General features: G+C 41.1%; 1 protein-coding gene across 1 annotated transcript in view; it reads right to left on the bottom strand.

Moving 5' to 3' along the window:
* TRPC6 (transient receptor potential cation channel subfamily C member 6) overlaps positions 1–14,761 on the bottom strand; it is a gene marked incomplete at its 5' end in the record, with an annotated part of 41,102 nt that extends 26,341 nt beyond the window's left edge. The window contains 3 exons of the mRNA XM_039216535.1: positions 5,248–5,412; positions 8,456–8,641; positions 13,982–14,761. Coding sequence (XP_039072466.1) covers positions 5,248–5,412; positions 8,456–8,641; positions 13,982–14,761 — 1,131 coding nt within the window. The remainder of the gene's footprint in view (positions 1–5,247; positions 5,413–8,455; positions 8,642–13,981) is intronic.
* Between the last annotated feature and the right edge of the window lie 759 nt (positions 14,762–15,520).

Here is a 15,520-nt window from a genome sequence, read left to right as displayed (position 1 = left end):
TATTTTATGACAAAAGGCAGAGCATGGTATCATCATCATTCATAAAAAGCAAACTACTTGGGGGCACCTGGGTGGCTCAGTCGGTTTAGCGTCCGACGTCGGCTCAGGTCATGATCTCGCGGTTCATGAGTTCCAGCCCCGCGTCGGGCTCTGTGCTGACAGCTCAGAGCCTGGAGCTGCTTCGGATTCTGTGTCTCCCTCTCTCTCTGCCCCTCCCTGCTTGGACTCTGTCTCTGTCTCTCAAAAATAAATAAACATTAAAAAGGATTTTTAAAAAATCAAACTATTTTGGTGGGTACAAAGTGCTGAGGAAGCAGCAGTGCAAATACTGAACTGAATCTACACGCTTGGACCCTTGGCCGGTACTGGCCTTGCTTGCTGCCCCCGCGTGTTTTACGGACACACAAGCGATGTGGGTGTTGTGGTGAACCGACTCCAAGGAGGGAACTCCCACTGACGCCAGGACAGCAGGGCGGTTCCTGTAATGTATTTGGAACAATGTCCTAGAAAGACACTGGATTTAAACTCCAACATTTTAACCTCATGGTCCATTTCATTCCCTCATTAGCTGAGTGGCAATGAGTAAATTTCCTAAATTATGTAAAAATCAGACTCTGAGTGTGAACTATGGAGGCTGCGAAAGCTCTTGTACTTCTACAGGGCAGGATTAGTTTCCATCTGAGATGCACAAATAAATCCCCCTCGCTGGGGCAGACGGAGGCTTCGCGTCTGGGGTGTGTTTCAGGGGTTCTGTGCTCCTCCTGAAATGGTAAACACAACCCAGGACATACGCCCAGCATTTTGTCTTAGCAGAGGGTTCATAGCTTCCAACAGCCTTTCAAATGAATTTACTGTTACAGAAAAATGTGTAAATGGATAATAACACCGGCAACACGTAGCCAGCACTTGTTTGTAACAAGTACTGCTTTCAGGGCTTCACTCTGCTAACTCGTGTAACCGTGACAACGGCCCTGAGAGCAGGTGCTGCTAAAACAGCAATGCTGCTGATGAACAGGCTGAGGAAGGTCCAGACACGGACCTAAAGGTCACACAGCTTGAACGGAGTGGAGCTGGGACCTGCGAGCCCTTCTCATTTCTGAGGTAACGCTTCTATGTGGTTTACAAGACAATTTCCTATTTTTTCATTAAAGAACATAAATATATTAGTTCTTCTGGAAAAAAGAAGCACCTTCTAATATTGAGAAAAAGTAAATAGAATAATGGAAGGAATACAATCAATGTTGTATTCCTCTGTTCCTACAGACTTTACTGGTCTATATGTTTTTGAAAATCATCAAAGTTAAAGCTGAAATAAATGATATAGTTCAGTCCCTTCTCTCTTGGTAGTCAGGATCTTGTGTCAGACAGAATATCAGAATGCAGGTGCACGTAAGTATTTACCTCACTGTATCTACCTAGATGGAGCTAGCTAGCTTTAAGCCAGTGGCTCCATAGAATTAGCTATATTTACGTATACTGCAGAGCCATTCCAAAGTTGCTTTGTAAAACTACTGTAAAAAGGTCTAAAAGTGATACTTCCATAAGAATACTCATTAGATTAAATCAAAGAGTATTTTTTGTTTGTTTTTTTAAGATCCTGTTTAGGTAGAACTCTCAAATAATCGAGTTAGTGTAAAGCAAAAACAAATGGGTGACACAGTAGGTTTGATTTTCTTTGGCCCATTGTCCTTAACTATGGTTCTGTACAAATACGAACTGTTAAAATCATGGAGTTGACAATGTTCATAGCAGCACTCTCAACAATAGCTAAAACATGGAAAGAGCCTAAGTGTCCATCAATGGACGAATGGATCAAGAAGATGTAGTTTATCTATACTATGGAATACTACATGGCAATGAGAAATAATGAAATCTGGCCATGTGTAGCAACATGGATGGTCCTTGAGGGTGTTATGCTTAGTGAAATAAGTCAGGCAGAGAAGGACAAATATCATATGTTTGCATGTATAGGAGGATTAGGAGGAACTTAACTGAGGACCATGGGGGAGAAAAAGGGGGGAAATGGTGGGGGAAAGGGGGAGAGGCAAAATGCTGACAAAAACTGAGGACTGATGGATGTGTGGGGGAGAGGGGGGATGGGCATGGAGGAGGGCACTTGTGGGGATGAGCACTGGGTGTTATATGGAAGCCAATTTGACAATAAACTATTTGTAAAAAAAAAAAAATCATGGAGTTGAGAACAAAGCAGGCTGGATCACTCTGGGACATGAGGGGAACTGTCCTGGGCAGTGTCCTGCCCCTTAGGGGAGAGTGTATGATTACACACACACACACACACACACCGCCTCCACTTCCACTGGGGTGTGGCCTTTATGTAATCCTGGCTCCTTCTTGATTTTACTAAGAAGGGGGAAAGGAGAATCAAGTCAGGCATTTTTGCCGCTTATGAAACATGCTGGTTTAAGAGGAAAAAAGCAAAGAAACAAATAAACAACAAGCAAACAAACAGTTCATTGGCAGGAAACTAAAATGGTGTGCTCAGATATTCACACCTTGTATTTCTCATCACAAATCACTGAGAGTTTTGTTTCTCTTTGAACTAAGGGAGATTTTGGCACCATTCAGTGGACTTTAAGAACTGAAGTGAGTGATCCATTTTAGTAAAATTTAATTTAAAAAATTAGTAAATTTAGTAAAATTTAGTCATTTATATATTCTGGGATGTAAACAAATTTCTAATACGGTTAAAGAAGGGGACTTATCAATTGAATAAGATGAATAATTAATGCACCTGACAAATTTTTGAGGTTAAGCATTGAAAGAAATACTTGGCTTCAAATATTATATATTATACTTTTTTCAAGTATTTACTAATGACTAAATACCTAACTCCAAATACGAATTTTGAAATAGAAAAGTTTGAAGATAGCTTAAGCTAAAATGATTTGAAATCACAGCATGATCTATTTTTATTCTACTTTATTATTTTTTAAATGTTTATATATTTTTAATATTTATTTATTTATAATGGAGCAGAGAGAGAAGGGGAGACACAGAACCCAAAGCAGGCTCCAGGCCCCCAGCTGTCAGCACAGAGCCCCATGCGGGGCTTGAACTCACAGACCAAGAGATCATGACCTGAGCCGAAGTTAGATGCTTAACTGACTGAGCCACCCAGGTGCCTCTGACCTATTTTTATTGTAATGAGCATAAAACATATTTTGGTTATGGTGTTAAAAGAAAACAAGTCAAGAAAATAAAGTTTCTGAAAGAAGAAAGCAGACTTGAGAAAAGAAAACCAAATTTAAACAGAGACAGAGACTCTGTTGAGGTGCACAGGCTTGCAATTAGATCTGCCTTAATTTTCATGGATGTACTGGAAATTGTTTAGTATTTAAAATAATATTTTAAGTAAAAGCATTAATTTTGAGCAATCTTCCCCCATAACCTGTGAATAATGTTTATGTTCATTGCTAAGGGAAAAATTGTAAAAACTGATTGTATCATCATGCTTCAGAGGCTAAATAATAGGCAGTAAAAAAGATTTTAGATATTAAAAAAAAACCTTGACAGTGTCCTTTTAATTTAATTATTTGCCTCAAGATTCCTACACAAAGATAGAAAACAGATGCCAAGAAAGAAACATGACCAGCGAAGAAGAAATGGTAAAGGAAATCAGGTTAATTAGGATTCAGTCACAATCTAAGAAACTCTACGGACTGCTCCAAATAGTCTCCTTCAGAACAGCAAGCAGTCTGGAAGGCATTGTGCTTTTGAACCCACTGGATATGGAGAAGGACAATTATTCACTCTAGGAAGATACTGTAATTTAACTGATCACAGAGTAATCAGTGAAGAGGGATAATTCAGAACATCCCCACCCCCGAGTACTTCATTCAGCTCAAATCTCTGAAGACTCAGGAAATGTACGTTAGAAAGAGAAGAGACACTACACGCATAGATGCAGCCCATGTGCCCGTAAGGATGATTCAGGACTTTTGTTTCAGACTGGCATCTGTCATTTCTGTGAAAAAGGGAAGAAAAGGAAAACTATAACTTTCTAGAAGAAAATCTATGCTACAAATTTCTAATTCTAGTAAATCTCACTATTCTCATCATTTATGTTTTACTTATAAAAGCTCAGTTTTGTGGCTTCATCTTTTTTAGGGGAAAAAAACCCTAGGATGATAGCTTTTACCTTCAGGAGAAAACGCCCACTTTCCAGCAGCTCCCTATCCTTGCCCCCACAAGGAATTGTGTCGTTCCCTCTCCGCAGAAGGCCTTGCACCTGCTGTCACCATAAACCACTTAGGAAGGTCCCTAAGCTAAAGCAGCAAGTGTGTGACTATGTAAGAGGAAGACAGTATGTTGGCAAAGGGATACATGTGTTTGCATCCACACATTACAAATGTCTGAGAATGAGTCAAGGCCATGTTAAGAACAGTAGGCACTGAACTGACATTTTCACAGGGCACATGGATGGTCCAGCAGATGTTTCAGCCACAGAGCTTGAAAATTATTTCAGTCTGACTCTCAACGTGGAGCTTAAACATTCCAGAGATGTGGTTTCAAAAACATGGAAGAATAGGATTTTGGGCACTTCAATTCTGTGCCGGATAACAGGTCCACATGTTTCACTAAGGAAACTTGTACTTTCCCACTAAAGAAAGGCTGGGTCCATTTGAACATATTTTCATCAAAGTCTGGGCACCTGGACTTTGCTGACAGGCTATCTTTGCTGCCCAGTTACGGAGTACTGCATCCCTAAAATAAATCGTCTTCACTGAAACAAGCATCACATTAGTATTTACATGATTGTTCTCAATTTAGGTTAAGATTTATCTGGCCATATTAGCTAAAGTAAATACAAAAAAGTGACTTTTGTCTCAAACTTTGTCAGAGGAGGAATAAAAGACCAAAAAAAAAAAAAATGTCTATCTTTTAGGATTATATTTGAACTATGTGCTCAATGCATACTATAACCTCAAAAGATATAGGAATAGATGTGCGGACAGAAAGGATAGAAACATAGTTAACTAGGTTTTCTTTCTCAATTTAATAGTGGTGATATGACAAGTTAATTTTCTACCCACTTTTCCCCTCTATTTCCTATAGCAAATAGACGTTATTTTTGTAATATTAAAATCAATAATATCATTTAAATCCAATTCTGACACCCATGAAATTTTCATTTGGGAAACAGAATTTTCCTTGCTTAACTGGCTGTGGCATATATAGCTTGACATACTTGTAGCAGACGGTAAGCCCCAGGCCTCACAGACATACCTTGCTGCACGGAGCAAACCAGTAAATGAGAGCCAGGAAGGGCAATCCGACGGCCACCGCCAGGACCACGAGGAACTTAACCGCCATGGTCTGCTGCCGCAGGCCGGAGAGGTTCTCATACCATATGGACAGAAGCTGCTGTTGACAGTTTGGATGAGCTACAAACTAGCAGGGAAGTGACAAAACATTTGATAGCTTGATTAAAGAGATGTTCACCAACTCTTGCATTCTAAATATTTTGTTCTGCGGTTTCACATAAAAACTACTGTTAGAATTAAAGAACAAACATCTGTTGATGAATGGATCAAGAAGATGTGGTTTATCTATACCATGGAATACTACATGGCAATGAGAAAGAATGAAATCTGGCCATGTGTAGCAACATGGATGGACCTTGAGGGGGTTATGCTGAGCGAAATAAGTCAGGCAGAGAAGGACAAATATATGTTTGCACGTATAGGAGGATTAGGAGGAACTTAACTGAGGAACAAGGGGGAGAAGAAAGGGGGAAATGGGGGTGGAAAGGGAGAGAGGCAAACCTTGAGAGACTCTTGAATGCTGACAAAAACTGAGGACTGATGGATGTGGGGGGGAGGAGGGATGGGCATGGAGGAGGACACTTGTGGGGATGAGCACTAGGTGTTATATGGAAACTAATTTGACAATAAACTATTTGTAAAAAAAAAAAAAAAAAAAGAATTAAAGAACAAACATAGAACATCTAGTTGACAAGCACCAAGCAAGGCGGTAGGAGGTTCTGACGTGTATTATATAAATTAGAAGACTTCAATTTATCAAATTTTTCCTTTATAATTCATGAGCTTTCTTTGAAAGCATGGAGAATTTCCTGAAATTTAATATTATAAAAAGATTCATAAATGCTTTGCATAAGGACTTTTACAATTATAAGTTGGGTTTCTTTGGTCCATCTAGAAAGAGTGATGTAAAGATCCCACTGGCCCAGGGGCACCTGGATGGCTCAGGTGGTTAAGCCTCAGACTCTTGATTTCAGCTCAGATCATGAACCCAGTGTTATGAGATTCATTGGGCTCTGTGCTGAGCATGAAGCCTGCTTGGGATTCTCTCTCTTTCTCCCTCTGTCCCTTTCCTGCTGCTTTCTATTAAAAAAAAAAAAAAGGTAAAAACAATAAATAAATCCTACTGGCCCAGATGTGTAAATACTTTCTTTTTTAAAAAATGTTTATATATTTTTATGAGAGGGAGAGACAGAGTGTGAGTGGGGGAGGGGCAGAGAGAGAGGGAGACACAGAATCAGAAGCAAGCTCCAGGCTCTGAGCCGTCAGCACAGAGCTGGACACGGGGCTTGAACTCAGAAACCATGAGATCATGACCTGAGCCAAAGCTGGACGCTTAACCAACTGAGCCACCCAGGCGCCCCTTAAATTCTTTCTTGAAACAGCAGGCCATCTGTTGTGTGCTGACCTACAATGCTAACCTCATTAGCTCCCATTTGTATATGGGTCTGTGTCTGGACTGCCTATTCTATTACACTGATGTATTCTTATTCCTGTGCCATAAATTCTTTCAATTAACAAAACTTTATAATTAATTTTTTTTGTTTTTTCTCAGAATTTTTTAATTCTTACATATTTATTTTCTACCACTGAATATATGATAGGGGGCAACATTATTTAATCTACAAGAAGCAACAATGTAAAATAAAAATTGATAAAAATATTGAAAGGTTAAAGGAACTACAAATGCTTAAAGAGGGTTAACCTTGAAGGTAATTAAAACAAGGAACAATGTTTATCTTCTCAGAGTGGTAAGATTTAATAATACTATTGTGAGTAGAAAAAATAAGCCCTCTCATACACTGTTGGCATGTATATAAACTGTTGCACTGTTTTTAAAGGAAACTTAGCAAATATTTTAAATTAACAAAAACCTGAGGAAAGTAATAAACACCTCTAAATAGTAAGCTGATTAAATGAAATAATGATATAACAACATAGCCTTTGAAAAGATGAGATGGATGTTTATTAACTGAAATGTAAAGATGTACAAGATATAAATTAGTGGAGAGAAATATAATGGAGAGAAACTAACTCTCCATTAAGAATTGGGAAGACGGGCACCTGGGTGGCTCAGTCGGTTGAGTGTTGAGATCAGGTCATGATCTCATGGTTTGTGAGTTTGAGCCCCCCATGTTGGGCTCTGTACTGACAGTGTGGAGCCTGCTTGGGATTCTCTCTCTCTCTCTCTCTGTCTCTCTCTCCCTCTCTCTTTCTCTTGAAAGAAAGAAATAAACATTAAGAGAAAAGAACTGAGAGGACAGAGGAAGCCTGGCTGGCTCAGTCAGTGGAACATGCAACTCTTAATTTTGGTGTTGGGAGTTCAAGCCCCACATTGGGTGTAGAGATTGCTTAAATGTAAAATCTTTAAAAAAAAAAGTTGGAAAGATAGAAAGGGGGGCATATCTAGTTGTTTTATTATAGAACCTATCCTTAGAAAGTGTATTTTTAAAGATCCCTAATCTAAGGAAGCAGTCAAGAATGGGGGGGGGGGGGGCACTGCGTGAGGACAGAGACTGAAAATGCTCCCCAGACACAGATGGGGCAGGAGGGGTTCAAATGTACTAAGACAGGAAGTGAGGGTGCTGGTCCTGGATTGGAGAACAACAGAGGGGGCATGGAACGGAGCCTCAAACGTGGATGTTCCTCTCATATAACCAACGCCTTATCATCTGGACACACGAAATCATTTTTATATCATTAGTTAAGTAAAGGAAAGTGGCTGGCAATCAGCGCATAAACACGTGCAGACGTCCAAACACATAGACTGGTGTATAGTGTAGGTTACAGGACCCACAACTCAGCTCCTATGATTAGAGGACCTGCCTCATCCAACTGTTGGTTAGAAAAATCCAGCTCACGGGGCGCCTGGGTGGCTCAGTCGGTTAAGCGGCCGGCTTCGGCTCAGGTCATGATCTCGCGGTTCGTAAGTTTGAGCCCCACATCAGACTCTGTGCTGATCACTCAGAGCCTGGAGCCTGCTTCGGATTCTGTATCTCCCTCTCTCTCTGACCCTCCCCCACTCACACTCTGCGTGTCTCTCTCTCTCAAAAAAAAAAAAAAAAAAAAACAAAAACAAAACCCAGCTCACGATAATTATGCCAACCCTTCATCCTTATGTAGCAGCAATAAGAATGGAAATAATGTAAATGCGGCTTCAGGCCTGACCTTACTTTTTTTACTTCATATTTAATGGCAAGTTTTAAACGGCTGAGATTTGGACGGCCGTGATCTCCTCCACTGTGATGCATTTCAATGTCCCCATTCAGAATGGCCTCCACTTCTTCGGTATTTCTGCACAGGTCAAGGAGTCCAACCACAAAATCCTTGCACTGCATTGATAGTTTTTTGTAGTCATTCTAGGAAAGACAAAGCAAAGCAAAAAACAATAAGAGAGAAGTAGCACATTTACTATGGGATGCAGTGGAATTTATCAGTGACTTCACAGTTGGTAGAGAAAACAAACAGAAAAATTCTATCTTTCGGTTTACTGTTCTTTTAATGTGCTTTAATTGCTGTTCTGCTAAGTGATTTCTGAAATGTCTTAGCAACATAAAGATTTTCTTCATATCCAAAGAAAGGAAATTTATCTAAAACAGAATCAAAGCTATTGAATAGTGTACTGTGCCAAAATCACCTGTTGGGTCAGAAGAAATACCTAAGTAAGCAACTTTTCCCACAGCATGATCATACTATTTTGCATACACTGTATCTCTTACATTCATGACTTCATCAGCAAGCACACAATGTACACTTGATAGGTCTTTGTAAGATCTTGTAAGCTGGTGTTGGTGAACTTGAGAAACACAGGACATTTGAAAAGGTTCCAGAGAAAAGCAAACATATGTCATTTATCTATTTAATAAATTGTGTTCAGAAACTTACTGTACCAAAATTAGGGTCAAAAGACAAGATCTAATATAAAGTCTGAAAACCAAGATTCTTCTTTGGAGAAAAGAAAACTTAATGAAAATGCTTCTGTTGTAATTTATTGCTGATGAATATTATGTTGGGAAGACTTAGAAAGTATAGATCATAGTCAAACATAAAAAATTCACATCTTGAAAAGATGCTCAACATCGCTGATCACCAGAAAAATGCAAATCAAAACCATAATGAGATACCACCTTACATCTGTCAGAGTGGATAAAATTAAAAAGACCGGAAGTAACAAGTGTTGCCAAAGATGTAGAATAAAGGAAGCTTCCAGGCACTGTTGGCAGGAATATCAGTCGGTACAGGTGCTATGGAAAACAGTATGAAGGCCCCTCAAAAAATTAAAAATAGAAATACCATAGTCTCCAGTAATTTCACTACTGGATATTTACCCAAAGAAAATGAAAACACTAATTCAAAAAGACACATGGACCCTGATGTTTGTTGTAGTATTATTTACACTGGCCAAGAAGTGGAAGCCATCTAAGTGTTCACTGATAGACGAATGGATAAAGAAGATGTGGTGTGTATACTAGGGAATATTATTCAGCCATAAAAAAGAAGGAGACCTTGCCATTTGTGACAACATGAATGGAGCTAAAGTGTATTATGCTGAGTGAAATAAGTCAGATAGTGAAAGACAAATGCCGTATGATTTCACTTATGTGGAGACTCTAACAAACAAAACAGACAAACAAAGCAGGAACAGACCCACAAAAAGACTGGTGGATGCCAGAGAGGAAACGGGTGTGGGGAATGGACAGAATGGGTGGAGGGGAGTGGGAGGTACAGAATTCTAGTTACGGAATGAATACGTCAGGAGGGTGAAAGGCACAGAGTCGGAAACACATTCAGTGATACTGGAATAGTGTTGTTAGGGAGCAGTGGTGGCTGTACACACTTGTGAGCACAGCATGAGGTGCAGACATGCTGAATCACCATGTTGTACACAGAAACTGGTGTACACATCTCTGTCTAATTTATATAAACCATGTATTGCCGGGAGCCGCACCGGCCTCTCTGGATGGCAGTCACAGCAAGGAAATGGCAGTGTTTGCACAGCTCCTGCCATGAGAAATGAAAACTGGTATCTCCTTCTGCTACTACTGGTTCATATTGGAAATGAGGCTGCTGGTATTGATCAGGCCTCACAATATTCCATATCAGACCCATATTCTGAACACAGATACCTCATAAGGAAAAGCATATTCCTGCCTTTGCAAGAGAGATTTTAGATGAAAGCACTATGGATGATTGTCAAAAGGCTCTTCCTATGGGCCTTGCAGACCCAAGACTTGCATAATAAGGGGGTTAAGAACACAAGAGTTACAACTGAGACTGGCCCCGAGACAAAGAGCCTATTTTGGGGTTAAGGTACAGATAAGTTCAGAATATAGTTACTACATATATCTTTGCTAATTGGTGAAGCATTGCAGTCTCTTCCTCAAGGCCTTCATTCCTCAAACACCCTCCCTTACACTGGCAACTGGGATGAGGATAGATAAGAGTAGCTAAAACATAAACCCAGGTGCAAAGACTGATACATATAGAGCCCCCTTGGTAGTTTCCACTAACTAACCAATTCAGAATCATTCATCCTCTTGAAAGCCAGACAGAATGACTCCTAGCTTATCTATATACAATTTAATTTATATGTTATCCTGTTTTTCACTAAGAACATTCTGTTATTTCCTTGGTCGGAATAATTCTGCAATTGATATCTCAAAAGGCCTCCCATTGTAAGAAATTCCTTTCTATGACTTCATCTTGTTGCTGAACCTTTAAATAGAGACACAAAGACCGACAGGACAGAGATGCCTGCCTGGTGATCAGAAGGAATCTCGGGGCTCTCTCACTCTCTCTCTCGCCAACACCGTCCATCCTTCAGGGACCCCTGGACCTGCCAGAGCTGACCTCAGACAATGTATTAACATCTTCATTCAAATCTTTCTAATACTTCCTCTTTTTTGTCTTACATTGAAATAAGGCCATTTATAGCTCAATGTTAACCAAGAAAACCTATCAGCTTGAGTTTGTTGCATTGCAAATGGATTACATTACTTCATTTAATCTTTTAGGTCATCTTGCTCAGTTTGCTTAAATAAGGTGTCCAAGATCATGTAGCCACTAAGTGTCAAAGTTAGGCATTAAATCCAGCTGTTAGGCCCCAAACTCTCTGCCTTTAAGAACTATGCCACTTTGTCTCTTCTTTGTTGAAAGCTTTTCTATTTTGAAAAGTGAGCGGTAGGAAGCACTTAGAGCAAATACTATTCTCATTTTCCACCTCAAAAAACTAAGGTTCCCTGATTCATATAGCCTCAGTGGCAGAGGTTACTCCTAGAGCTACAGCTTTGCTAGTTGTTTCTGCCATCCTGAAGCTGCTGGGGAGAATGAAAACGTCCCTTGGGAGAATCAGGAGAGGAGATGGTGGAGAAGTTCGAGGAGCTCCGAATGTTAGTCAAAAAGGTGGTATTTTGGGGAAGTCTATATGGGTATGTGCACAGCACCTAGCCGGGCTCCTCTCTGTAAATCATGCCAAGGGACCTATAATGGTTTTGTGACTTCTAAACAGGCTATGCTTTGCTAACTGCGGGTCCAAATAGACTCGATGAAGGCAAATTGATGAAACAAATTCTGCCTAATGGAGAATGGCTCATGCCCCTTCTAAACAGGTATCTGATCAGATAATATAAGGAAGTCACAAGGAAACAGCTTTATCCTTTTCATGAAACAGTCAGTTCAGGTCGCGGAGACAAATTTTAAGGTGTGCAAGTACATATGCTCCCCTGTCCACTGTCTATAGCGTGGTTAGGGGCTTGGGCTTTTCTGCTCGAATGTACCTGTAATCAAATCACAGATCCTTCAGTTTTTAGCCATATGATCTGAGATAAGCTAAAATCATTACATGAAGTAGGTGCTATTTTTTTTTAAATGTTTTATTTATTTCTAGGAGAGAGAGAGAGACAGCGTGATCAGGGGAGGGTCAGAGAGAGAGGGAGTCACAGACTGAAACAGGCTCCAGGCTCTGAGCTGGCAGTCAGCACAGAGCCCGACGCTGGGCTCGAACCCATGAACCGTGAGATCATGACCCAAGAGAAAGTCGGACGCTTAACCGACTAAGCCACCCAGGCGCCCCAAGGTAGGTGCTATTATTATTTCATTTTACAAAAGAGGAAACTGAGGATTAGTGAGATTACATAAGTGTTAAAGAATCTACATGTGTAGGGCACCAGGGTGGCTTGGTGGGTTGAGCACCTGACTCTTGGCTTCAGTTCAGGTCATAATCCCAGGGTAGTCAAATTGAGCCTCGCATCAAGCTCTGTCCTGGTACTACAGAGCCGGCTTGAGATTCTCTCTCCTTCCTTCTCTCCTTCTCCTCATCTACTCATTCTCTCTCTCAAAAAATTAAATTAAAAATTAAAAAAAAAAGATTGGTGGCACATGGGTGGTTCAGTCAGTTGAGCGTTTGACTCTTGATTTCGGCTCAGGTCATGATCTCAAGGTTCGTGGGCTTGAGCCCACATCAGGCTCTGCACTGACAGTGTGGAACCTGCTTGGGATCTCTCTCTGTCTCTCTGCTCCTTCCCTGCTCATAATTGCTCTCTTTCAAAATAAATAAAGAAACATTTAAAAAACAGCTTAAAAGGTTATCTCTCTCCCTCTCCCTCTGCTCCTACCTGCCTCGAAAAAGGAAGAGAGAAAGAAAAGAGAGAGAGAGAGAGAGGGAGGGAGAAAAGAAGAAAGGAAAAAAAGAAACCACATATGCAAAGTACTTAACATGGTGCTGAGCATTTAGTAAGCATTCCATAAACCACAATTATTTTATTCTGTATCATCAAAGACAAGATCTTTCTTTTTTTTTTTTTAATGTTTTATTTATTTCTAGGAGAGAGAGAGACAGCGTGAGCAGGGGAGAGTCAGAGAGAGAGAGAGTCACAGACTGAAGCAGGCTCCAGACTCTGAGCTGTCAGTCAGCACAGAGCCCGACGCGGGGCCCGAACCCACGAACCGCGAGATCATGACCTGAGCAAAAGTCGGACGCTCAACCGACTAAGCCACCCAGGCGCCCCGACAAGATCTTTCTTGACATTTTTAAGTATCCTTGCAGCTAAAGGCAAAACTTATCTTGCTCTGAAACATCTTTTCCCTCTTTCTCAGCCTCCTCAAATCCTATGCATTCTGCCCATACAGAGCTGAAATGTCATGTACCTGTACCTCCCCTGAAAACTAAACTGAATTAAATGTCGCTTCCTCTGGACTACCGGAGCACATCACTTAGAGCCCATCTAGTAACTTCACTTCTCTCTGTATCATTTTTATTTATGTGTGCACGTGCTTCTCAAGTCACCGTGACTTCCTTCAGCGTATACATCTTCCTGGCCTCAACAACACCTCTCGCCGTGCTTTGAACACAGACACGGCTGGAGGACTCAGCATGCCTGCGCTCTGATCCCAGCTCTGCCAATGACCACTCGATGGTCATGGGCTTCAACTGACCTTTCTATGCCTCCATTTCTTCATCGGAAAAGCAACTAACAGCTTCTCAAGGTTGTGATAAGAATTAGACATAAATGTAAAGTCTCAACAGAATGTGCCTTAATGGTGGTGATCACAAGTTTTACTACATAGCATTGTAACAAAGAGCTTGTTGAAGAAAACATACAAAATTACCTCCTGTCCACAATAACTAGCACAATGCTGAGCACCTATGGAAGCTTATCAGTGCACCTCGAGTGACCAGGGAAGAGAAGTTTCAGACCTACCTTGAACTCCTTCTCAATGTTGGCCAGCACCGCCAGCTCGTTGCTGAGCTCTAAAGCTGTCATGACTGGGTCTTCACTAGACAGTGACAGGTAAGCCGGACTTGCCAGGCCCTTGTAGGCATTAATCCGAGATCGGGAGTGACTGAAGGAGTCATGCTTCTGTTTCTGGCTGCACTCATTGCACTTGCAGAAATAGTCATGAGGCCGTTCAATCCGAGCACCCTTCCGCAAGAGGGTGTGCACAATTTCGTATTCCTGGCAGTGTGCGGCCAGAATGATTGGAGTCACATCATGAGAGAACCGCGTTCCATCTTCATCATAGGCATAAAAATCGTCCTGCTGCAGTTCAGACTGGCTGGGGCTGGTTGCTAACCTCTTACCTTCAGCAAAAGCCGGGTGACTGAGAATAGCTTCCACAATCCGAACATAACCTTTACTAATAGCTAGAAGCAGAGCATCCCCAACACGGGAGAGGTTTTCTTTCTTGAGAAGAAGTTCCGTAATTTCCAGATGCTCGTTGGCCACGGCCAACTGCAGGGCATTCTGGCCCATGTAATCCACACAGTTAACATTGAGGGAGAGACATTCTTCCAACATCTTCCTCACCACCGGGACGTTGCCATATTCAGCAGCATCTAAAAAACGTTCCTCCTCAACAGATAAGCTTGTTGAGCGATCGTTAAACATGTATGCTGGTCCTCGGTTAGCTAACCTTCTCCCCTTTTCACGGAGAATCGTCTGCCGCCGGTGGGCCAGTCTGTTGTCGGTGTCCCGACTGCAAGGAAATAGAAAGATTGGGAACAAATCACATTAAGAGCATCTGAGTGAGCCAAATGACCTGCCATTCAACTAATGCAACCCTCAAGTATATGAGATGTTGTCTCATCATTTCTAGACCAACTATGATACAAATGAAGACGAATTTATTTGCTAATGGATTCCAAGAACAACTTCTTTAAGAAAGCCAAGCACTTTGCAGATTTTAATGTTTCCATTTGGGGTGGAGACTCTGGCAATTCCCATCATCTCTCTGTGCCATTTAAATAAGGATTATTTTGAGTGTTTCAATCACAGATGGTATAAAAAAGACCCACAATTAGTCACCGATTTGACATACAGTGTGAAAATGTTAAAAAAATAGAGAAAATAGCAAATCCATTATACACATACTTATTGGTTCCCTCCTATGCCAGGGCCAGGCACTGTACAAGGCCCAGGAAAATCAATGAGAAAAAAAAGTAGAAACTTTTCTGCCCTTAAAGATCTTATAATCTGGGGCACCTGGGTGGCTTAGTCGGCTAAGTGTCCAATTTCAGCTCAGGTCATGATATCATGGTTCGTGGGTTTGAGCCCTGCATCGAGCTCTGTGCTGACAGCTCAGAGCCTAGAGCCTATTTCAGAGCCTGTGTCTCCCTCTCTCTCTGACCCTCCCCTGCTCACGCTGTCTCCCTCTCTCTCTCTCTCTCAGAAATAAATAAAACATTTTTAAAAATCTTTAAAAAAATCTTATAATCTTGGGGTGCCTGGGTGGCTCAGTTG

The sequence above is a fragment of the Hyaena hyaena genome, unplaced genomic scaffold, assembly GCF_003009895.1.
Source record: "Hyaena hyaena isolate Hyena2069 unplaced genomic scaffold, ASM300989v1 scaffold_638, whole genome shotgun sequence".
Lineage (NCBI taxonomy): Eukaryota > Metazoa > Chordata > Mammalia > Carnivora > Hyaenidae > Hyaena > Hyaena hyaena.
This window is presented reverse-complemented; position numbering and strand designations above follow the sequence as displayed.